We start from the raw sequence: 26,800 nt of genomic DNA, 5'->3' as shown, positions 1-26,800 counted from the left end.
AAAGTGGAAAAGTGTTCTGTGGTCTGACGAGTCCACATTTCAAATTGATTTTGGAAACTGTGAACGTTGTGTCTTTTGGACAGAGGATAAAAAACATCCGGATTGTTATAGGCGCAAAGTTGAAAAGCCAGCATGTGTGATGGTATGGGGGTGTATTAGTGCCCAAGACATGGGTAACTTACACATCTGTGAAGGCGCCATTAATGCTGAAAGGTACATACAGGTTTTGGAGCAACATATGTTGCCATCCAAGCAACGTTATCATGGACGCCCCTGCTTATTTCAGCAAGACGATGCCAAGCCACGTGTTACATCAACGTGGCTTCATAGTAAAAGAGTGCGGGTAGTAGACTGGCCTGCCTGTAGTCCAGACCTGTCTCCCATTGAAAATGTGTGAAGCCTAAAATACCCTACAAAGGAGACCCCCGGACTGTTGAACAACTTAAGCTGTACATCAAGCAAGAATGGGAAAGAATTCCACCTGAGAAGCTTCAAAAATGTGTCTCCTCAGTTCCCAAACGTTTACTGAGTGTTGTTAAAAGGAAAGGCCATGTAACACAGTGGTAAAAATGCCCCTGTGACAACTTTTTTGCAATGTGTTGCTGCCATTAAATTCTAAGTTAATGATTATTTGCAAAAAAAAAAGAAGTTTCTCAGTTCCAACATTAAATATCTTGTCTTTGCATTCTATTCAATTGAATATTTGGATTTGAAAATTTGCTAAATTATTTACTAATTACACAACAAACCAACTTCACTGGTTTCGGGTTTTGTAAAATATTGTGCATCCTTAATTTTGATTCATTTTTGTGGTTTCTGCACTGCATGGTACTGAGTGTGACCTGCGTGCAATATTTTGGTTATTGCATATAACAATGTTAGAGGGTTACAGCACCAGTAAAAAAAAGGAGCGCTTGATTTGCTCACCCTAACCCACTTACAGCACAGTATCAGTGTCTCTGTCAAGGCAAAATCCAGTTAGTTTTGCCGTGAAGATAACATCTCAATTTTATGGGTACATATTTGGTGTTTTTAAACAAACGTATCCTGTTTTTGCTGGAGCCGATAATTGTGTACTTTTGACCTCATTGAATGAAATATTAATAACAGAAAGAAACAACCCTTTTGTGTGAATGAGTGTAAATGGGGGAGGGAGGTTTTTTGGGTTGGTGCACTAATTGTAAGTGTATCTTGTGTTTTTATGTTGATTTAATAAAAAATAAATTAAAAATTAAAAAATAATAAAAAAGCCGATTACCGATTATTAAAAAAACGATACCGATAATTTCCGATATTACATTTTAACGCATTTATCGGCCGATAATATCGGCAGGCCATTTACATTCAAAATGTAAATTAACGTGCAATGCTGTGAAAATGGGGAATCCATAGCTATGTCTTTATATTTAAGTTGTATATATAGTTTGTTTCAGTTTCATCATGCATATAGGTGCAAAAGTATTTGGACGATGAAAAACTCTTACTATATGTCACTTTGTCCAAATACCTTTGTCCCCTTGAAAGTGGAAGTAGTGGAGTCTGCTTTATTTGTAGCGTCCTAGAAAGGTAAATCATAACTGAACGCATATTTTAACGCTACACGTAATTTAAGTGAAATTATATTTTGTTTTGTGCAGTCATAAAAAAAAGTAGACAACGTCATCTTATAATGCATTTATTAATGATTGATTCAACACTCATGGGCTCATTATATTTAGGGATGTCCGATAATGGCTTTTTGCCGATATCCGATATTGTCCAACTCTTTAATTACCGATACCGATATCAACCGATATATGCAGTCGTGGAAGTAACACATTATTATGCCTAATTTGGACAACCAGGTATGGTGACGATAAGGTACTTAATAAAATAAGATAAATAAATAAATAAACATTTCTTGAATAAAAAAGAAAGTAAAACAATATAAAAACAGTTACATAGAAACTAGAAATTCATGAAAATGAGTACAATTAACTGTTAAATGTTAGTACTATTAGTGGACCAGCAGCACGCACAATCATGTGTGCTTACGGACTGTATCCCTTGCACACTGTATTGATATATATTGATATATAATGTAGGAACCACAATATTAATAACAGAAAGAAACAACCCTTTTGTGTGAATGAGTGTGAATGGGGGAGGGAGTTTTTTTGGGTTGGTGCACTAATTGTAAGTGTATCTTGTGTTTTTATGTTGATTTAATAAAAAATAAATAAAATAAAATAAAAATAAAAAAATTATAAAAAAGATACCGATTATAAAAAAAAACAATACAGATCATTTCCGATATTACATTTTAACGCATTTATCGGCTGATAATATCGGCAGGCCAGGGAGACAGTTTGCACTGGCTCCCTGTTCATTTTAGAATTGATTTTAAAACCTTGCTGTTTGTTTTTAAAGCTCTACATGGACTGGCACCTCAGTATATCTCGGACCTCATCCAAACTTACAATCCTGCGCGCGCTCTGAGGTCCGAGAGCCAGCTCCAGCTCGTGGTGTCCAAGACGAGACTTAAAACCAGGGGAGACAGGGCCTTCTCTGTGGTCGGCCCTAAGCTCTGGAACACTCTGCCCCTCCATGTTCCAACTGCTCCCACAGTGGAGTGTTTTAAGTCTCGTCTTAAGACCCACTTTTATTCTTTGGCTTTTAACACTGCGTGAGTTGTGTGGTCCTCTGTTGTCCTCTGTGTTTTAAAATTTTGATTTCTATTTACTGTTTGAATTGGTTTTACCCTTTAAAATTGTTTTTAATCATATTTATTTTATATTGTTTTTAATTGTGTTTAATATTGATGTGCAGCACTTTGGAAACATTTTGTTGTTTAAATGTGCTATACAGGTAAAAGCCAGTAAATTAGAATATTTTGAAAAACTTGATTTATTTCAGTAATTGCATTCAAAAGGTGTAACTTGTACATTATATTTATTCATTGCACACAGACTGATGCATTCAAATGTTTATTTCATTTAATTTTGATGATTTGAAGTGGCAACAAATGAAAATCCAAAATTCCGTGTGTCACAAAATTAGAATATTACTTAAGGCTAATACAAAAAAGGGATTTTTAGAAATGTTGGCCAACTGAAAAGTATGAAAATGAAAAATATGAGCATGTACAATACTCAATACTTGGTTGGAGCTCCTTTTTCCTCAATTACTGCGTTAATGCGGCGTGGCATGGAGTCGATGAGTTTCTGGCACTGCTCAGGTGTTATGAGAGCCCAGGTTGCTCTGATAGTGGCCTTCAACTCTTCTGCGTTTTTGGGTCTGGCATTCTGCATCTTCCTTTTCACAATACCCCACAGATTTTCTATGGGGCTAATGTCAGGGGAGTTGGCGGGCCAATTTAGAACAGAAATACCATGGTCCGTAAACCAGGCACGGGTATATTTTGCGCTGTGTGCAGGCGCCAAGTCCTGTTGGAACTTGAAATCTCCATCTCCATAGAGCAGGTCAGCAGCAGGAAGCATGAAGTGCTCTAAAACTTGCTGGTAGACGGCTGCGTTGACCCTGGATCTCAGGAAACAGAGTGGACCGACACCAGCAGATGACATGGCACCCCAAACCATCACCCAACCATGCAAATTTTGCATTTCCTTTGGAAATCGAGGTCCCAGAGTCTGGAAGAAGACAGGAGAGGCACAGGATCCACGTTGCCTGAAGTCTAGTGTAAAGTTTCCACCATCAGTGATGGTTTGGGGTGCCATGTCATCTGCTGGTGTCGGTCCACTCTGTTTCCTGAGATCCAGGGTCAACGCAGCCGTCTACCAGCAAGTTTTAGAGCACTTCATGCTTCCTGCTGCTGACCTGCTCTATGGAGATGGAGATTTCAAGTTCCAACAGGACTTGGCGCCTGCACACAGCGCAAAATCTACCCGTGCCTGGTTTACGGACCATGGTATTTCTGTTCTAAATTGGCCCGCCAACTCCCCTGACCTTAGCCCCATAGAAAATCTGTGGGGTATTGTGAAAATGAAGATGCAGAATGCCAGACCCAAAAACGCAGAAGAGTTGAAGGCCACTATCAGAGCAACCTGGGCTCTCATAACACCTGAGCAGTGCCAGAAACTCATCGACTCCATGCCACGCCGCATTAACGCAGTAATTGAGGCAAAAGGAGCTCCAACCAAGTATTGAGTATTGTACATGCTCATATTTTTCATTTTCATACTTTTCAGTTGGCCAACATTTCTAAAAATCCCTTTTTTGTATTAGCCTTAAGTAATATTCTAATTTTGTGACACACGGAATTTTGGATTTTCATTTGTTGCCACTTCAAATCATCAAAATTAAATGAAATAAACATTTGAATGCATCAGTCTGTGTGCAATGAATAAATATAATGTACAAGTTACACCTTTTGAATGCAATTACTGAAATAAATCAAGTTTTTCAAAATATTCTAATTTACTGGCTTTTACCTGTATAAATAATGTGGATTGGATTGGATTGATTATCGGACATCTCTAATTATGTTGATGTCAAACCAACAAGGAGCAGCAGGCAGGCAGGCGAGTTGAAAACATGTGAGGTCTTTGCATCGAAACAATGGGGGAAAAGTCAGGAATCCCGTCCAGTTCCTTAAAACGGGGACAGACCGTCATGGCCGTTGAGGTTTAGTATCTTTATTTAAACAGATCACAGAACTCTGCAAAGAAAAATAAGACATTGGTAGTTATTTAAAAAACAACATGCATTGACTTCCAAGTGTAAGTTTAATAGAGTGTGATTTCAGCACTAGATAGTGGATAGCTCCCTCTGATCCAAGGTCATAGTTACTGTAGTATTTACTGTATGTTGTTTACTGTATTACTTTATTTACATGTATGTTCTTTATTCCCATGTATTTCTTTCAAAATGATGCAAAAATTACCAAAAATTACACAATAAATATTTTTTTTATGTACACTTGCTGATTAAACAAATTTAATTTTTAAAAGGGTTAGTTGGGGCGTATCTAAATATACAGTCGTGGCCAAAAGTTTACATACACTTGTAAAGAACATAATGTCATGGCTGTCTTGAGTTTCCAATCATTTCTACAACTCTTATTTTTTTGTGATAGAGTGATTGGAGCACATACTTGTTGGTCACAAAAAACATTCATGAAGTTTGGTTCTTTTCTGAATTTATTATGGGTCAACTGAAAATGTTGGGTCAAAAGTATACATACAGCAATGTTAATATTTGCTTACATGTCCCTTGGCAAGTTTCACTGCAATAAGGCACTTTTGGTAGCCATCCACAAGTTTCTGCTTGAATTTTTGACCACTCCTCTTGACAGAATTGGTGCAGTTCAGCTGAATTTGTTGGTTTTCTGACATGGACTTGTTTCTTCAGCATTGTCCACACATTTAAGTCAGGACTTTGGGAAGGCCATTCTAAAACTGTCAAGACGTGGACTTTGGCGACGCAAATTACTGCGTGGATTGTTTTCCCAAGATGCAAGCGAACCAGACTGGACATGATTTAATTTAACACTAACAAAAGTGTAAACAAAAGGCGCGCACAAGGCGGAGAACAAACTTGGCTATGAAAACAATAAACTAGCACAAAGGCAAAACTATGAACATAAAACAAACAACACTTACTGTGGCATGAGCGGAGCATGAAATTAGCATCAGCATGACACTATGAACAGGCATGAGTAGTAGAGGTAATGTCGCCAGGCTGACTTCCTGGCAACTATCGGCTTAAATAATAGTGACACATGATTAACAACAGGTGCGTGAGTCCAAAACGTGAAACAGGTGAAAACTATTGGGTTGACATGGTAACCAAAACAATGGAGCGTAAACAGGAACTAAAAAGAGTCTTAAACCAACAGGACATAACTAAAACAAAACATGATCACAAAGACATGACAAAAACCTTAATTCTAGCCTGATTTAGCCATTCCTTTACCACTTTTGAGGTGTGTTTGTGGTCATTGTCCTGTTGGAACACCCAACTGTGCCCAAGACCCAACCTTCGGGCTGATGATTTTAGGTTGTCCTGAAGAATTTGGAGGTAATCCTCCTTTTTTCATTTTTCATTTTTGTTTCATCTGACCACAGAACTTTCCTCCAGAAGGTCTTATCTTTGTCCATGTGATGTCAGATGAAACAAAAATTGAGCTGTTTGGCCACAATACCCAGCAATATGTTTGGATGAGAAATGGTGAGACCTTTAATCCCAGGAACACCGTTCCTACCTTTAATCCCAGGAACACCGTTCCTACCGTCAAGCATGGTCGTGGTAGTATTTTGCTCTGGGCCTGTTTTGCTGCCAATGCAACTGGTCCTTTACAGAGAGTATATGGTACTTTGCATAGTAGTATGACATCAATCAATGTTTAATGATGACCCGTTTCTGGGTGTTGTTGATAAATGGCTTTCGCTTTGCATAGTAGAGTTTTAACCTGCACTTACAGATGTAGCGACAAACTGTAGTTACTGACAGTGGTTTTCTGAAGTGTTCCTGAGCCCATGTGGTGATATCCTTTACTCACTGATGTCGCTTTTTGATGCAGTACCGCCTGAGGGATGGAAGGTCCGTAATATCATCGCTTACGACATGAAAAGAATATGAATACTTTAAGATATTTAGGGAAATTAAATAAAAAAATACTTTTATCTTTAATTATGATCATGATTTCTAGTTATGTTAGGCCAGCAGACAAGGCCTTGCTGGCTCTGAGCATAATACAACCACCACCATGCTTGACGGTAGGTATGGTGTTCCTGGGATTAAAGGCCTCACCTTTTCTCCTCCAAACTGGGTATTGTGGCCAAACAGCGCAATATTTGTTTCATCTGACATCACATGTACAAAGATAAGACCTTCCGGAGGAAAGTTCTGTGGTCAGATGAAACAAAAATTGACTCTATCACAAAAAAATAAGAGTTGTAGAACTAATTGGAAACTCAAAACAACCATGACATTATGTTCTTTGCAAGTGTATGTAAACTTTTGACCGCGACTGTATATTTTTCAACATTTTCCATAGTTCCTCAGAATTAGGAACTTTTATAGACTATGATTTCAGCACCAGATAGTGGATAGCTCCATGTGGCTCCTCTTTCCAGCTGGCCATATTTAGTTGCGGTGAAAGGGACATGATTTTTGTCCCTGGTGGTGTATTAGTTCACACTTCTGCCTGTCAAGGCAGAGGGCATAAGCTCGATTACCGGGCAGTGTTGCATCAGGAAGGGCATCTGGCATAAGAAGTTAGCCAAAACCATTCATACAAAGGACTTTCTGTGACAGGGAAAAGCTAAACTATTGGAAAATATCTTATGGTTTTATTTCTATTTATATGTGGGAATATTATGCAAAAAAAAAATACCAAAAAAGTCAACAAAATAAAAGTGTTGGTGCATGAAAAAAGTCATTTTTAATTTTCCTCATTTTTTTCACATTCAGAACTTTTGTAGACTCTCTTAGCTGTCTTATCTGCTGGCAATGTTAGAAAAAATAACTACCAATCAATCAATATTTCAATTAAAAATTTCAACAAAAATTGTAAAAGGGCAAGAAGGTTTTTTTTTAATCTTACATTTTTTTATTCCCTTTTATTTACTGGCCATATTTAGCTGTGGAAAAGGTCATTCACTTTATTTTGAACAAAATTACAAAAAAATTCCACAAAATGAATGGGATCTGACATGAATATAAAATTTTTAAGAGGTTGTTTCTTTTCCTTACATTTTCCTTGGCTCTCCTTAAGAACTTTTGTCGACTCCCTCTGGCCCCTCTTACTTGCTGGCCATTTTTTAGAAAATGATCTACCAATCAATAAATGTATTTATTAAATCTACCAAAAATGCCATAGAAATTGTAAAATACAAATTAAGGATAGGGGGATTTTTTTTTTTTTTTTTAGTTTTTGATTGACCCTCACTTTTAGGACTCCTTCTGGCCCCCCTTATCTGCTGACCATATTTAGATGCAGCAAATTTATTTCAATTTATTTTTAGCAAAATTACCCAAAAATATCCACAAAATGAAAGGGGAGAGGCATGGATTAAAAATATTTAAAGGGGCTATTGACATTTTGCTTAGTTCTCCTGTATTAGTCATTTTTATACACTTATCCTAGTCATTTTACTACAGTTATCTACCAATCATTCCATCCATCTATTAAAACGCACAAAAATTGTAAGAAAAGGGGAAAGAGAAATACAAATTGGGTTTTCATTTTCCATTAACAGGGTATCCCACAGGGTCTTAAAAAGTCTAAAAAAGTCTTAAATCCAATAATTTGAATTTAAGGCCATAAAATGTCTAAAATTCTCCCAAAATCTCATAAAAGGTCTTAAATACAATTTTGAAAGGTCTTATGTCTAATGTCTAAAATTCTCCTAAAATCTCATAAAAAGGTCTTAAATACGATTTTGAAAGGTCTTAAAAATCTATTGGCGTTACTTTTATTTAAAACATGCATAAACTTCAATCTCGCTTTTTAAATGTTTGGATTTTTGAGGACGCTAAAACGGAACTACAAAACGGAACTAAAGTAGGCTATCTGTCAGAATTTATTGAGCACCACCAGCTAGTGTGCTGTGTTGTTACAGTTAAGCATAGCAAAAAAAAGACTATAATAATTAAAAAAAAATAATTTAACCTAAATTATATATATATATATATATATATATATATATATATATATATATATATATATATTTATTTTATTTTTTATTTTTTTATTTTTTTTTTATTTATTTTTTTTTATATATATATATATATATATATATATATATTTTTTTTTTTTTAATTATTATTATTTTCTAATTTATTTTTTAATTTTTTAATTTTCTGGTTGTATGTTTTAGTTGTGTCTTTATGGGGAAAAAGCAACCAAAACAATCAATTGGATTTTCCTAGCCATTTAATAGAAATATTGTAAAATATTTATTTAAATAAATTGATTTAACTATAACATTATATTTTTTTCCTAGTTACTGTATATATTTTCTCCAGTAATTTGAGTAGTTAATAGGTACTGTATAGGGCAAAAGCAGGTGAGGCATGTAAAAAAAAAAAATAAAATAAAAAAAAAAAAAAAATAATAATAATAATAATAATATATATATATATATATATTTATTTAAATAAATTGATTTAACTATAACATTATATTTTTTTCCTAGTTACTGTATATATTTTCTCCAGTAATTTGAGTAGTTAATAGGAACTGTATAGGGCAAAAGCAGGTGAGGCATGTTAAAAAAAAATATATATATATATATATTTATATATTGTTCACGAGTGAGGGAAGAGTGGATCGTGAGATCGACAGGCGGATCGGTGCGGCGTCTTCAGTAATGCGGACGCTGTATCGATCCGTTGTGGTGAAGAAGGAGCTGAGCCGGAAGGCAAAGCTCTCAATTTACCGGTCGATCTACGTTCCCATCCTCACCTATGGTCATGAGCTTTGGGTTATGACCGAAAGGACAAGATCACGGGTACAAGCAGCCGAAATGAGTTTCCTCCGCCGGGTGGCGGGGCTCTCCCTTAGAGATAGGGTGAGAAGCTCTGTCATCCGGGGGGAACTCAAAGTAAAGCCGCTGCTCCTCCGCATCGAGAGGAGCCAGATGAGGTGGTTCGGGCATCTGGTCAGGATGCCACCCGAGCGCCTCCCTAAGGAGGTGTTTAGGGCATGTCCGACCGGTAGGAGGCCACGAGGAAGACCCAGGACACGTTGGGAAGACTATGTCTCCCGGCTGGCCTGGGAACGCCTCGGGGTCCCCCGGGAGGAGCTGGACGAAGTGGCTGGGGAGAGGGAAGTCTGGGCTTCCCTGCTTAGGCTGCTGCCCCCGCGACCCGACCTCGGATAAGCGGAAGAAGATGGATGGATGGATATTTATATATATATATATATATATATATATATATATATATATATATATATATATATATATATATATATGTAATTTTTTTCCCCTTGTCTTACTATTTATTAAGAACTTTTTACTGCTGGCCACATTTAGCTGCAAAAAAATTAATTCTCTTTATTTAGAGCAAAATTGTGCAAACATTACCAAAAAAAATCCTTGAATTCCATGGATCTTTACGAGGCCTTAACAAGTTAGACTTTCTTCACATTTACGAACCTTCTATTCCAATCTTGCCATCACCATCTCTATCTCCTGCAGCCATCATAGTCCTGGTTTCAGCCACAGTTAGCTCTCTTGCGCCGGGAGAGAAATTCTGAAGGAATAGTCTGACGGGGGAGAACAAAAATAAATCAACTATGGAACCTGTTGGAATTTTCTGTTTCATATCCATCTTAATCCCTCCCTTAGGCCGTGTTTTAGTCAATGCGTTTATCTGTACCATGCTTATCTAAGCCCTTAAGCCACTCATGCGTCCACACTTACCTTAGCTCCTCCTCCTCAATGAATCCACTCCTGTCCTGGTCCAAGACTGTGAACACTTTTCTCCAGTTTTCCTGGGATAAGGCGGTCAGTCCCACTTGTGCAAAGAAGGTTTTGTAGTTGAAGCTGCCCGAAGCTGCGTATAATTACATAGAAAAAGTCAATCAGTGTGAATATCTTAAAGCGGCCAGGACAGATGTGGCGTTGACTCATTCGCTCAGAAGACTTTCACTCTCCAACCCTTGACATTTACTAAGATTCAGCCTGTAGTGCATCACTGTCTTTTACCATTAAAGGTTATGTCATCACACCATTGACACAAACAAAGCAAGATGAACATTGCCCAAGGCACGAATGCAAACGGAAATGTTAACATGCAGTGGTGCAGCAAGGCCTTCTCTGCTGGCCTAACATAACTAGAAATCATGATCACAATTAAAGATAAAATTATTTTTTTATTTAATTTCCCTAAATATCTAAAAGTATTCATATTCACTTCATGTCATACTACTATGTAAAGCACCAGTTGCATTGGCAGCAAAACAGGCCCAGAGCATAATACTACCACCACCATGCTTGACCGTAGGCATGGTGTTCCTAGTATTAAAGGCCTCACCTTTTCTCCTCTAAACATATTGCTGGGTATTGTGGCCAAACAGCTAAATTTTTCTTTCATCTAACATCACACGGACAAAGATAAGACCATCTGGAGGAAAGTTCTGTGGTCAGATGAAACAAAAATGGAGCTGTTTGGCCACAATACCCAGCAATATGTTTGGAGGAGAAAAGGTGAGGCCTTTAATCCCAGGAACACCATTCCAACTGTCAAGCATGGTGGTGGTAGTATTATGTTTTGCTGCCAATGGAACTGGTGCTTTACAGAGAGTAAATGGGACAATGAAAAAGAAGGATTACCTCCAAATTGTTCAGGACAATCTAAAATCATCAGCCCGGAGGTTGGGTCTTGGGCACAGTTGGGTGTTCCAACAGGACAATGACCCCAAACACACGTCAAAAGTGGTAAAGGAATGGCTAAATCAGGCTAGAATTAAGGTTTTAGAATGGCCTTCCCAAAGTCCTGACTTTAACGTGTGGACAATGCTGAAGAAACAAGTCCATGTCAGAAAACCAACACATTTAGCTGAACTGCACCAATTTTGTCAAGAGGAGTGGTCAAAAATTCAAGCAGAAGCTTGTGGATGGCTACCAAAAGCGCCTTATTGCAGTGAAACTTGCCAAGGGACATGTAAGCAAATATTAACATTGCTGTATGTATACTTTTGACCCAACATTTTCAGTAGACCCATAATAAATTCATAAAAGAACCAAACTTCATGAATGTTTTTTGTGACAAACAAGTATGTGCTCCAATCACTCTATCACAAAAAAATAAGAGTTGTAGAAATGATTGGAAACTCAAGACAGCCATGACATTATGTTCTTTACAAGTGTATGTACACTTTTGACCACGACTGTATTTGCAAAGCCATTTTCAAGAAGGATAATTTATTTAATTGAAAATATTGAAATTTAACCATATAGTGAATTTGCAAACAGCTAAAATTATGCACAAAGAAAACTATAACCTGCTACCCAAGAATTTACAACAATTATTTTCAACAAAAGAGAAATATAACCTTAGAGGAAAATTTCACTTAAAACATTTGTATGCACGTACAACACTTAAAACCTTTAGTATATCAGTATGTGGAATTAAATTATGGAATGGATTAAGTAAAGAAATCAAACAGTGTCCTAATATGATCCAGTTTTAGTGTTTACAAAGTACAAAGAAGAAGAACCATGATAAACATTCTGAACTTATTAATAATGGTATTTATTTCACTATAGGAGAAACAACTTACTTCACTCATTTTTATTTATTTTTTAATATTATTATTTATGGAGCATATTGTGAATAAATTGAGAACAGCAAGTGGACAAACGTGTTAGCAATTGCTATGTGATGGGAAAGGGGTAAGATTAAATAAGTTCTGCTTCTACCTACTCCTTTTTGAACATGTTGATAAGAGAAACTGGAAATTGTGACGTATCATGATGTAATTGTGTGCATGTTCCAAATAAACAAAAATCATAAACCATAAACTTACACCATAGACCAGAGGTCGGCAACCCAAAATGTTGAAAGAACCATATTGGACCAAAAATACAAAAACAAATCTGTATGGAGCCGCAAAAAATTAAAAGCCATATTACATGATAGCATACTTGCCAACCCTCCCAGATTTTTCGGGAGACTCCCGAAATTCAGCGCCTCTCCCGAAAACCTCCCGGGACAAATTTTCTCCCGAAAATCTCCCGAAATTCAGGCGGGGCTGGAAGCCACGCCCCCTCCAGCTCCATGCGGACCTGAGTGAGTCAGGTGCGCAACACCACGTAAATCGTTGGCCAACCAAAAAGTAACCCCAGTACGCTATAGCCAACATTCACCAGGAGATGGCAACAGACAAACATAGATCACTATTACATTCCTCCCCTTTTAGAAATGTATAGAAGTTACTCAAAATAAATAAACAACCCAACCAAAAAATGCAGCAGCTCAATTAAAAAACTGTACTTAAGCCACATTCTTTTCTTTTTTTTTTTAATACTGAACTCTTAACCCTAATTTGTAAAAAAATAACATGCTTATTATACAAACAGTATTTGTACACCTTTAACACAGATTTTTATACTGTCTTCAGAGATTCAGTTTTTTGGTGGTACTCGAAACCTTTATGGGTACCTGCGAAAGGGTGTTCAGCATGGTTAGAAAAATAGTGACAGAGAATAGAACAAGGATGGACAATTCAACCCTTAACTCAACAATGAGTAGATGAGTGTTATGTGTGTGTATACGTGTAAATAAATGAACACTGAAATTCAAGAATTTCTTTTATATATATATATATATATATATATATATATATATATAATAAATATATATATAGCTAGAATTCACTGAAAGTCAAGTATTTCTTATATATATATATACATATATGAAATACTTGACTTGGTGAATTCTAGCTGTAAATATACTCCTCCCCTCTTAGCCCCGCCCCCAACCACGCCCCCGCCCCACCCCGACCCCCCCACCTCCCGAAATCGGACGTCTCAAGGTTGGCAAGTATGCATGATCGTGTGTCATGAGATATACATTGAATTAAGAGGACTTAAAGGAAACGAAATGAGCTCAAATATAGCTACAAATGAGGCATGATGATGCATAATATTGCTAGCCTAAATAGCATGTTAGCATCGATTAGCTTGCAGTCATGCAGTGACCAAATATGTCTGATTAGCACTCCACACAAGTCAATAACATCAACAAAACTCACCTTTGTGCGTTCACACACAACGTTAAAAGTTTGGTGGACAAAATGAGATAGAAAAAGAAGTGGCATAAAACACGTCCTAGACCTAGAAAGTCGGAGAAAGTTATACACTACGGTGAGTTCAAGGACCGCCAAAATTAGTAGGACAAAACGGCGCTGGCCAAATACTCGAATCAGTGAAGCATGTTCATACTTGCCAACCCTCCCGAATTTTCCGGGAGACTCCCGAAATTCAGCGTCTCTCCCGAAAACCTCCCGGGACAAATATTCTCCCGAAAATCTCCCGATTTTCAGCCGGAGCTGGAGGCCGCGCCCCCTCCAGCTCCATGCGGACCTGAGTGAGGACAGCCTTTTAGGACAACAAGGTGACAAGAACTAAATCATCCAGACTAGAGATAAATTGTATTATTATGTTTTATCTTACCTAAAAATAAATATATTTATTAATTAAAAAAAAAAATCTAAATACATTTTTACTATATTTTGCTAAAATAATCAACATTTATTGTATTTTTATTTGTATTTTTTCTGACTCCTTATTGCATTCAGCCATAGAATTATACATTAAAATAAACATATTTGAAATAATTAATTTTAAATTATCATAATAATTCATTTAAAATGACCATATTTAATTATTAAAATAATTGCTTGTTTATCAACAACTTTAGCATTTTATTCATTACATTTTGAAGCTCTCAGAAGCCAAGTTATGTTATATTCACTAAGATTTATTTATGCAAGTTTGAAGTATCTAAACACAGTTTTGTTTGCATATTTTCAGGATGTATATATATATATATATATATATATATATATATATATATATATATATATGAAATACTTGACTTGGTGAATTCTAGCTGTCAATATACTCCTCCCCTCTTAACCACGCCCCGCCCCACCCCGACCACGCCCCCCACCCCCCACCTCCCGAAATCGGAGGTCTCAAGGTTGGCAAGTATGAGCATGTTTAATATAAACAGTGTGCTTTATAACAATTAGGGAGCTTTGTGAAACCATATTAAAACAAACAAAAAACATTTTTCCCCTCATCTTTTTCCATTTGTCATACATTTTTGAAAAAGCTCCAGAGAGCCACTAGGGCGGCGCTAAAGAGCCGCATGCGGCTCCAGAGCCGCGGGTTGCCGACCCCTGCCATAGACAATATATTAATTATTTGAATTATGCAGCTGAGCTAGGCTCCAGCACCCCCCCGCCACCCTGAAAGGGACAAGCGGTAGAAAATGGATGGATGGATGTTACAAATTTGTGGAAAAAAACATTAATATTCACTTAAAAAAATAATCACAAAAAACAAGAAAATAGCACACATTTCCAACAAAACTTCTAAAATATTTTGATTAACATACAATATTTAGTAAACAATCATGTAAATATACACTATATTGCCAAAAGTATTTGGCCACCTGCCTTGACTCACATATGAACTTGAAGTGCCATCCCATTCCTAACACATAGGGTTCAATATGATGTGGGTCCACCTTTTGCAGCTATTACAGCTTCAACTCTTCTGGGAAGGCTGTCCACAAGGTTGCGGAGTGTCTTTATAGGAATATTCGACCATTCTTCCAAAAGCGCATTGGTGAGGTCACACACTGATGTTGGTGGAGAAGGCCTGGCTCTCAATCTCCAAAGGTGTTCTATCTGGTTCAGGTCAGGACTCTGTGCAGGCCAGTCAAGTTCATCTACATCAAACTCTGTCATCCATGTCTTTATGTGCAGTGGTGCACACTCGTGTTGGAAGAGGAAGGAGCCCGCTCCAATCTGTTCCTACAAGGTTGGGAGCGTGGAATTGTCCAAAAATGTTTTAGTATCCTGGAGCATTTAAAGTTCCTTTCACAGGAACTAAGGGGCCAAGCCCAACTCCTGAAAAACAACCCCACACCATAATTCCTCCGCTGACCCATCTCTGTCAGTTTACGTGGCCTACCACTTGGTGGCTGAGTTGCTGTTGTTCCCAAACTCTTCCATTTTCTTATAATAAAGTTGACTTGGGAATATTTAGGAGCGAGGAAATTTCACGACTGGATTTGTTGCACTGGTGGCATCCTATGACAGTTCCACGCTGGAAATCACTGACTTCTTTCACAAATGTTTGTAGAAACAGTCTGTCAGGTTCAAACACTGATGACATCTATTAAACAAGATAAGAGGCAAAGAATCAAACAGAGGCAGAATTTAATTTGGACTCAATATCGAGGAGAAAACATGTTGACCTGTAACCTCTTACAGTGTCACCCACGCTCTGCCAAAAGATTGCACTCCTCCTTCTGTCATGTCTGTGTAATCATGTTTTGTTTTAGTCATGTTTTGTTTTGTTTAGTTATTGGACTCTTTAGTTTCTGGCTTTTCACTACCTTGTCTTGTTTCCATGGTTACCCATTAGTTTTCACCTGTCACGTCACGCACCTGTTTCACGTTTTGAGTCACGCACCTGTTTTCGTTAATCATGTCTGTAGTATTTAAGTTCATTGTTTTCAGATTGTCTTGCTGGCGACATCCCAAATTTATGCTCTGTACATTCCTGACACTTGTTTTCATGTCCATCCTTCATGCTGCTACTTTAGTCCATGCCAAGTAAGTTTTTGTTTATTAATGCCACAGTTAGTGTTTTTTTGTTGTTCATAGTTTCTGCCTTTGTGCAAGTATTTGTTTTCATAGCCAAGTTGTTTCTCCGCCACTGTGCACGTGTTTCGTTTCGCCTTTTTTTTTATAGTAATAAATCAATCAATCAATCAATCAATGTTTATTTATATAGCCCTAAATCACAAGTGTCTCAAAGGGCTGCACAAGCCACAACGACATCCTCGGTACAAAGCCCACATAAGGGCAAGGAAAAACTCACCCCAGTGGGACGTCGATGTGAATGACTATGAGAAACCTTGGAGAGGACCGCATATGTGGGTAACCCCCCCCCCCCTCTAGGGGAGACCGAAAGCAATGGATGTCGAGTGGGTCTGACATAATATTGTGAGAGTCCAGTCCATAGTGGATCCAACATAATAGTAAGAGTCCAGTCCATAGTGGGGCCAGCAGGACACCATCCCGAGCGGAGACGGGTCAGCAGCGCAGAGATGTTCCCAGCCAATGCACAGGCGAGCGGTCCACCCCGGGTCCCGACTCTGGACAGCCAGCACTTCATCCATGGCCACCGGACCTGTGCCCCCCCCCACAAGGAACAGGGGAGCAGAGGAGAAAAGAAAAGACACGGCAGATCAACTGGTCTAACTGGGGGGCTATTTAAAGGCTAGAGTATACAAATGAGTTTTAAGATGGGACTTAAATGCTTCTACTGAGGTAGCATCTCTAATTGTTACCGTACAATCATGTACTCACATTCCCGTCTCGCCCGAGCCAACTTTCCGTTGCCTTCCGGAAAAGCAAACACCCAGGACCAAGTCATGACACCTTCTTTATTTGACTTTCTCCCCCCCACCTGACCACAGCTGCTTTCAGAGGGAAGTGGGTCGTAAACAGCGTTGCCTTTGGTTACCGAACAGTTCAAAGGAGGAGGTCGTAAAATAGTTCAAAAAGAGTTCCATAAAATAGTTCAAAAAGAGTTTGTCTGGAAATTGGGCAGATCCTGCCATCTGTCCGCTTTGAAGTCACAGTGGAGTTTTACGAGCCTTCCTCCTGGTAGGCCCCAAAGACAGCTACCATCCCCTTGCCAGGAACTTAATGTAATACAAAGCTTTTGTGATCATTTAGAAACAATTATTCTAACACAGTCTCCATGCCTAAGTGCTTGATTTTATACACATGTGGTTAGGACACCTGATTCTCATCATTTGGATGGGTGGCCAAATACTTTTGGCAATATAGTGTATTTCCAACTAGAAGATACATTCAGAAAGCACTTTTCACAACAATGTTAGGCTTAAGGGCAGAAGAGAAAATTCACCCTGTCTTCATCTCAAATTGAAACAAATAAGTCTTTCAAAAAGTGCGAAAAGTCACTGACAACGTTAGATTTTCATTGCGACGCTTTGAGCTTCCATGCAAACATAACTGCTCTATAAATAATGCAGAATTTTGGGATGCGATGGGGCTGCTCTGCATTGTTTGTATCTGCGTTAACACTAACTTCTGTTGTCACACGCTGCTGGGTCACGCACCTGCAGACTCCCTACACTGCAAAAAGTCAGTGTCCAAAAACAAAAACAAAAAATACAAAAAATGAGGGGTATTTTATTTGAACTAAGCAAAATTATCTGCCAATAGAACAAGAAAATTTGGCTTGTCAAGACTTTCCAAAACAAGTAAAATTAGGTAACCTCATTGAACCCAAAAATACCTTAAAATAAGTATATTCTTACTAATAACAAGTGCACTTTTCATGCAGTGACGTGCGGTGAGGTTGATGGCTGGTGAGGCACTGACTTCATCACAGTCAGATTTACAAACATATGAGCCCTAAAGAGTATCTTATTCACCATTTGATTGGCAGCAGTTAACGGGTTATGTTTAAAAGCTCATACCAGCATTCTTCCCTGCTTGGCACTCAGCATCAAGGGTTGGAATTGGGGGTTAAATCACCAACAATTATTCCCGGGCGCGGCGCCGCTGCTGCCCACTGCTCCCCTCACATCCCAGGGGGTGATCAAGGGATGGGTCAAATGCAGAGGACACATTTCACCCCACCTAGTGTGTGTGTGACAATCATTGGTACTTTAACTTAACTTTAACTTTACACATACAAACTGTAGCACACAAAAAAGCACATTTAATTAAAAAAAAAGGTTATTATGGTCTTACTTTTACTTATAAGTGCGGGAACAGTGATGTTGGTGTTGGAGGAGTTGTGAATGAATGAAATATGAAATCCGTGCTGCAGTCTGCAGGTGTACCTAATGTTGTGTCCCTGCAGTCGTTCACGGCTCCTCCGGCGCGAGCAATGTTGTTTTTGCACTTTTTGGCTTCTTGTTAAGTGACTTTTTTTGGGTGGATTCGGTCTTGCACGTGGAGGGTTTGGGTGTGGGCTTTGGTTGGTGTGGCGCTCCCGTCGGGGGGTGCAGTCTGCTGCGGAGGTGCCTTAACCGGCACCAGGAGGCGGGGTTACGCGAGCCTCAGCCAGTGCGTCATCGCAGCAGTTTTATGATTGCTCAGCACAAGAAATACTTTACACACATACAGTTGTTGACAAAATACACTGTACATTATATACCTCAGCTAACTAAACTATGGAAATGTATAATATAATTCATATAGCAATACGGTCTCACTGCACAGCAGGCCAGCAGTTAGCCGAGTCATTGCGCAATCCATGTTGAGGCACTGAGTGACGTGCCTCAACTGGCTGCTGATCACCGCACCGTCTCTTCTCAGTATTTGAACGGCAAATGTGAAAATTCAGCGATTTTGAATAAAAATAATCTAAAACTGGTGAAGTTAAATGGAAAATAACTTTATAGTATAATCACTGGATACATATAACAATTTAATTAATTTTTTTCTTTTTACATTTTTTTTCTTTCCATGATGAGGCGGGGCCTCACCTGCCTCTAGTGACCGCACGTCACTGTTTTCATGGTACAAAAAAAAAAAAAAGAGACCTTTTTGCTCAATATGTTGAAAAATATTCTTAAATGAAGTAAATGCTAGTGCCATTATCTTGACATAATGATATGCGCTCGGCATTACATTTATTTATACTAAAAACTAATTTATTGTTCTTAATGGAAAGGCAACAAGGCAAGCGCTTGTTACTCTCGGGGTCTCCTAGCCGCTCAGGCAAATCATATGGTCTAAAAATGCATTTTTCCATCGACAACATGACATCATTGCGCCAAGTGCGTGCTCTTTCAGTCAATTAGTGCGCATATATACAGCCCGGCCCCCGGCCAAAACATTTTTTATTGTAATTTTGAGGAATTTATCTGAATGTGCATGAACTATTTCTGTTCAAAATTGTTTAAAATGTTAAATGTTTAAATATTAACTGTCAGTTTGCTGTACTGTGCCAACTGTACTACTATACAAGTACGTATTTTCTATTGTTTCATTGAAAATAAAACCGCAAAGTCCATTTGGCTGTCATTCGTTTTAAGTGTGAGACACAATTGTGTCAAAATCATGATTTTTTTTTTTTTTTTTACATGTTTGAAATAAGAAATTATTACTTTAAAAAAGTAGTTTTATACTTGTGAGTGTTGATGACACAGCTTTGCAACAGTTGATATTCTAGTTTCAAGCATGTTTTACTCAATATAGGTCATCAAATCTCAGCAACAAGCTGTAATTGTCATGTCTGTGTAATCATGTTTTGTTTTAGTCATGTTTTGTTTAGTTATTGACTCTTTAGTTTCTGGCTTTTCACTCCTTTGTCTTGTTCCCATGGTTACCCATTAGTTTCACCTGTTCCACGTTTGGACTCATTATGCACTCTTGTTTGTCACCATAGCAACCCATTAGTTTTCACCTGTCATGTCACGCACCTGTTTTGAGTCACGCACCTGTTGTTAATCATGTCTGTGTTATTTAAGCTTTTCATTTTCTGTTGTTCGTCCTGGTGTCATATCTTTTCTAAACCTGCTATCCTCTCGTTTCAAGCCCTGTTCACGGTCCCATGCCACAGTAAGTGTTTTTTTTTATTTCGTCTTCAGTTTCTGCCTTTGTGCAAGTTTTGTTTTCATTCGCCAAGTTTTTTTTACCTCCGCCATTGTGCGCGCTTTTCGTTTGTACTTTTTCTTTGTAGTTGTAGTGTTTACATAAATCATGTACCCACCTTCAAGCCATGTCCGATCCAAATTCACTTGCATCTTGGGAAAACAAAAACTCCATAGCCCACGTTGTGACAGTAATATCTTACTGAGATCATTTAGGAGCAAAACACTTAAAACAAGTAAAACACTAACATAAAATCTGCTTAGTGAGAAGAATGATCTTATCAGACAGAAAATAAGCAAATATCACCCTTATTTGACATATTTAATCTTACTCAGATTTCAGTTTTTGCAGTGTAACTCTTTACCCTCCTGAATAGGACTAGAGAGGTCTCCATCATGTTATCGTCATCCCACAGTACTGCGATCCTGACGAGCGTGCAACAGTGCGGGCTCGATTTTTTTGGCGTCGCATGAGTGGCCAAAGAGTGACTCACCTTGACACGAGCGCACGGCAGCGGCGATGTCCTGATCTCGCAGCATCCCTGCAAATGCCATGCTCTCCTCTTTGTGCGCTCGCCTGAGGGGAACACGCACATGCACGCACCAGTCACAAGTCTGCAGAGGTACCTACATAATTGGAATTTGTAAAATTTTATGAAAATGTGAATTTTTTTCAGCCACCATTTTCCACAGTTTTCTACTACCATGATCTTCTTCCTTCCATGTGCATTTTAAAATCCCTTTAGAACAGTGTTTTTCAACCTTTTTTGAGCCAAGGCACATTTTTTGCGTTGAAAAAAATCTGTGTATATATATATATATACACAGATTTTTTCAATAATGTGTATATATATATATATATATATATGTAACGACTTGGTCGCATCGTGATGCGGGTGTGGTTCTCCCAAGGATGCAGACGGCTTCGGACACAGATTGCAGGTAGGAAAATGATTTATTTAAAATATTAATCATTCGATGAACAAACAAAAGACATGCACGTAGCACAAAAGGCAAAACAAAAGGACTAGCGTGGGAGCTAGCAGGCAAAAATAGCATAGCATGAAATCTAAGTAGTCGTTATCAGTTGTATGGGAACAAACTAGGAAGCCAGACCGAGTGAGGCCAGGGCAAAGACTAAATAGCCCTCTGATTAGCGCCCGGGCAACAGGTGCGCGTCCCGGACACTAACCAGAGGCAGGTGTATACAATCTGCCGTCATGGCAACAGAAACAAACGGAACTCAAGGTCCTGAAAACACATGTGACGAGAAAACAAACAAACTATGATCCGGGCAGCGGATCATAACATATATATATATATATATATATATATATATATATATATATATATATATATATATATATATATATATATATACATACAATGTATATATATATATATACATTTTCAATAATGTATATATATATATACACTAATAATAATAATAATCAGAAATAAAATAGAAAAATATAAACAAATATATATATATAAATAAATATATAAATAGAAAAATATAAACAAATACATATATATATATATATATATATATATATATATATATATATGTATTTGTTTATATTTTTCTATTTTATTTCTGATTATTATTATTATTAATGTATGTATGTATATATATATATATATATATATGTATTTGTTTATATTTTTCTATCTTATTTCTGATTATTATTATTATTAATGTATGTATATATATATATATATATATATATATATATATATATATATATATATATATATATATATTTGTTTATATTTTTCTATCTTATTTCTGATTATTATTATTATTAATGTATTATTTCTTTTTTGTTTATTTAATTGATGTATTTGTAGATATTACTTTGTTTTTTTGGGGGGGGGGTGGTATGGTTGGGATATAAACAAAAATATTTTGACATTTAGGACAGACAACAAATATATGATATATGTGAATATGATGTAATGGATAGGAATGTCTGATGCTGGATGTCAAAAAAATATATATAAAAAAAAATAAAAATAAAAAAAAATCAAAAAAAATCCGGAGGCACACCACCAGTAAAAATCATTAAAAAATGAAACTCAGTTGACAGTAAAAAGTCATTTTTCGCAATTGTTGGATACGACTTTAAAGCATAACCATGCATGCATCAATATAGCTCTTGTCTCAAAGTAGGTGTATTGTCACCACCTGTCACATCACGCCGTGACTTATTTTGACTTTTTTGCTGTTTTCCTAGTTCTTGTCTTGCGCTCCCTGTTTTGGTGGCTTTTTCTCTTTTTTCGGTATTTTCCCGTAGCAGTTTTATGTCTTCCTTTGAGCGCTATTCCCCGCATCTACTTTGTTTTAGCAATCAAGAATAGTTCAGTTGTTTTTAATCCTTCTTTGTGGGGACATTGTTGATTGTCACGTCATGTTCAGATGTACATTGTGGACGCCGTGTTTGCTCCACAGTAAGTCTTTGCTGTCGTCCAGCATTCTGTTTTTGTTTACTTTGTAGCCAGTTCAGTTTTAGTTTCGTTCTGCATAGCCTTCCCTAAGCTTCAATGCCTTTTCTTAGGGGCACTTGCCTTTTGTTTATTTTTGGTTTAAGCATTTGACACCTTTTTACCTGCACACTGCCTCTCGCTGTTTCCGACATCTACAAAGCAATTAGCCACCTACTGATATGGAAGAGTATTACACGGTTACTCTGGCGAGCTCTAGACAGCACCGACACTCAACAACAACACATCATTTGCAGACTATAATTACTGGTTTGCAAAAAATATTTTTAACCAAAATAGGTGAAATTAGATAATATCTCATGGCACACTAGTTGAAAAACACTGCTTTAGAACATAAACAATTAGCTGCAAACACGTTGATTCATCTCACAAGCCTTGATTTGTTGCAAAAAAAGAGCGACTAACCTGTTTTTGCCTTTGCTGTCGTCTATTCTTTGCACCTCCAAGTTACTCCCAACACTCTCTTCGGAGGTCTGTGATGCTCTGTGCAAGGACTAAACCTGACGCGTCTTGTCATCAAACCCAAAGAAAGTCCCCACACCCTCCTATCCCATCACCACTGAATTCACCCTCCTCCTCCCTCTGCTCGTCCTTCTTCATCAGTTAATCGGAGCAGATAATTTCCTCACTGTTTCTTTTTTTTTTTTTTACAAACTTTCAGGAATGGAGACCATTTTGTGTGTCAGTTGCAATCTTCTTTAAATAACATTGTAATGGATTGTATTCAGGAAGCCTCTTCATATTTTTAAATCATGCAAAGTGTGGTTGTGATGGAGGATACCAAGGAACTAAAATACATTTCTCATCAGGAATGTCCAATATTTTGTTATATAGTATGCAAAATGGTGCATTTTAGTAGAAAACCCAAAACCAGTGAAGTTGTCACGTTGTGTAAATGGTAAATAAAAACAGAATACAATGATTTGCAAATCCTTTTCAACTTATATTCAATTGAATAAACTGCAAAGACAAGATACTTAACGTTCAAACTGGAAAACTGTTATTTTTTGCAAATATTAGCTCATTTGGAATTTGATGCCTGCAACATGTTTCAAAGAAAGCTGGCACAAGTGGCAAAAAAGACTGAGAAAGTCGAGGAATGCTCATCAAACACTTATTTGGAACATCCCACAGGTGAACAGGCTAATTGGGAACAGGTGGGTGTCATGATTGGGTATACAAGCTGCTTCCATGAAATGCTCAGTCATTCACAAACAAGGATGGGGCGAGGGTCACCACTTTGTCAACAAGCAAATTGTCCCAACAGTTTAAGAACAACATATTTCTCAACCAGCTATTGCAAGGAATTTAGGGATTTCACCATCTACGGTCCGTAATATCATCAAAAGGTTCAGAGAATCTGGAGAAATCACTGCACGTAAGCGATGATATTACGGACCTTCGATCCCTCAGGCGGTACTGCATCAAAAAGCGACATCAGTGTGTAAAGGATATCACCACATGGGCTCAGGAACACTTCAGAAAACCACTGTCAGTAACTACAGTTGGTCGCTACATCTGTAAGTGCAAGTTAAAACTCTACTATGCAAAGCAAATGCCATTTATCAACAACACCCAGTCGCTGGGCCCGACATCATCTAAAATGGACTGATGCAAAGTGTAAAAGTGTTCTGTGGTCTGACGAGTCCACATTTCAAATTGTTTTTGGAAACTGTGGACGTCGTGTTCTCCGGAACAAAGACGAAATTAACCATCCGGATTGTTATAGGCGCAACATTGAAAAGCCAGCATGTGTGATGGTATGGGGGTGTATTAGTGCCCAAGGCATGGGTAACTTACACATCTGTGAAGGCACCATTAATGCTGAAAGGTACATACAGGTTTTGGAGCAACATATGTTGCCATCCAAGCAACGTTATCATGGACGCCCCTGCTTATTTCAGTAAGACAATGCCAAGCCACGTGTTACAACAGCGTGGCTTCATAGCAAAAGAGTGCGGGTCCTAGACTGTCTCCCATTGAAAATGTGTGGCGCATTATGAAGCCTAAAATACCACAACGGAGACCCCCGGACTGTTGAACAACTTAAGCTGTACATCAAGCAAGAATGGGAAAGAATTCCACCTGAAAAGTTTCACTCAGTTCCCAAACGTTTACTGAGTGTTGTTAAAAGGAAAGGCAATGTAACACAGTGGTAAAAATGCCCCTGTGACAACTTTTTTTCAATGTGTTGTGGCCATTAAGTTTGAAGTTATTGATTATTTGCAAAAAAAAAATTACGTTTCTCAGTGTGAACATTAAATATCTTGTCTTTGCAGTCTATTCAATTGAATATAAGTTGAAAAGGATTAGCAAATCATTGTATTCTGTTTTTATTTACCATTTACACAACGTGCCAACTTCACTGGTTTTGGGTTTTGTGGTATTTAAACATGGAATCCATCAAATCCTAAAAGGTGTACTATTGCAATGAATTAGTAAGCAAGAGAACAGTAAGGATGTTTAAGCCGAGGTTACTTGACTTGCAAAGCAAACTTTAGCTGCTGTTAGTATTTGTTTTACAGTATTTGCAGAACATCAAGAATGTTGCTGCTGGAGACCCGACTAGAACCAGGAAATGTGACCACATTCGTCGAGTGCTTAGGTCACTGCACTGGCTTCCTGTTGCTCAGAGAGTAGACTTTACAACATCTCTACTTGTGCACAAGTATTTTCATGATCATGTCCCGAAGTACATCTCTGACATGATGGAACCATGTGAACCATCTCCAGCTCTGAGAACCTCAGGGAGTTGTCTCCCTGAACATGGCGAGGCTACGTTCCAGTTGTATGCTCCTAAAATCTGCAATAGTCTTCCAGAAGATGTGAGACAGGCCTCAACGTTGGCAATGCTCAAATCCAGGTTGAAAACATTATTTATTTAATTGTGCATATGACAATTTTAGCGCTTTTTCTCCGGAGACTCAAAGCGCTTCACGCGATTTATCAACAACACCCAGAAACGCCGCCGGCTTCGCTGGGCCCGAGCTCATCAAAGATGGACTGATGCAAAGTAGAAAAGGATGGCGTGAGCGGACATCGAACCTGGAACCCTCAAGTTACTGCGACCGCTCTACCAACCGAGCCGCCCCAAATGGAATTATGAGTGTTTTTATGATTTTGGCCTCCTTGTAATTTTCCGTAAAATCAGAATCAGAATCAGAATCGTTTTTATTGCCATTGTTTGAGAACGGGTTCACAAACTAGGAATTTTAGTTAAAAAACACATTAAGGCACTTTAAATTGCCTTGTAATTGTGCTCTATAAACAGTGTTGGGTTAGTTACTGAAAACCGGTAACTAGTTACAGTTACTGTTGCTGTGACTAAGTGTTCAGCTCCATGCGTTCTCCTCATGAGCTAAAATGAACTCTGTCTCTGCATGATTCCTTGCTTCTTGTCTGATTAGTAGATGTCATCAGTGTTTGAACCTGACAATAAACAGTGTTGGGTTGGTTACTGAAAACCGGTAACTAGTTAGTTACTAGTTACTTTATTTCAAAAGTAACTCAGTTACTAACTCAGTTACTTACACCAAAACGTATTGTGTTAATGTGAAAAGTAACTATTTAGTTACTTCTTTTTTTATTTTTTTATTTAAGGCTCCCATTAATGCCCTTTTAGCCTTCATTTCAGTACTGTTATTGCACTGGAGAATAATACAATCTGTTGATCAATTTGACATACATTTGCATCACTGAACTCTGCTAAGCAATGTGGTCTACATACAACACACAAATATGTTTCAAAGGGCCAATTTATTTTGGGCCAGAACAAATTGACAAAACTATTTTAAATAGCTGTAACATAACATACATAAGTAACAAACAGCATAATAACAACATGTCACAACATAGCTGTAAACCTGGCTTCACCCAAGGAAGGCACACATGACATGATTATATGTCATGTCACTATATACAGCACACATACTGCTATACACAAAGCCTAACCAGGCCTTTTTCT

The 26,800-nt window shown here is 37.8% G+C and overlaps 1 protein-coding gene across 2 annotated transcripts in view; it reads right to left on the bottom strand.

Moving 5' to 3' along the window:
• Nucleotides 1-4,428: 4,428 nt before the first annotated feature.
• LOC133615602 (parvalbumin-2-like) overlaps nt 4,429-26,800 on the bottom strand; it is a 25,623-nt gene continuing 3,251 nt past the window's right edge. The window contains exons 1-5 of one of the 2 annotated variants that reach the window (XM_061974324.2): nt 23,242-23,352; nt 20,826-20,908; nt 10,371-10,503; nt 10,104-10,213; nt 4,429-4,657 (exon numbers count right to left, since the gene is read on the bottom strand). In XM_061974324.2, the coding sequence (XP_061830308.1) occupies nt 4,635-4,657; nt 10,104-10,213; nt 10,371-10,503; nt 20,826-20,886 (327 nt within the window). In that variant the 5' untranslated portion in view covers nt 20,887-20,908; nt 23,242-23,352 and the 3' untranslated portion in view covers nt 4,429-4,634. Of the gene's footprint in view, nt 4,658-10,103; nt 10,214-10,370; nt 10,504-20,825; nt 20,909-23,241; nt 23,353-26,800 lie in introns of those variants that run through there. The other variant, XM_061974325.2, reaches the window with a different exon arrangement.

This window comes from Nerophis lumbriciformis, linkage group LG22 (assembly GCF_033978685.3).
Source record: "Nerophis lumbriciformis linkage group LG22, RoL_Nlum_v2.1, whole genome shotgun sequence".
Lineage (NCBI taxonomy): Eukaryota > Metazoa > Chordata > Actinopteri > Syngnathiformes > Syngnathidae > Nerophis > Nerophis lumbriciformis.
Note: the sequence above shows the minus strand (reverse complement) of the source record. Positions and strands in the feature narration are given on the sequence as shown.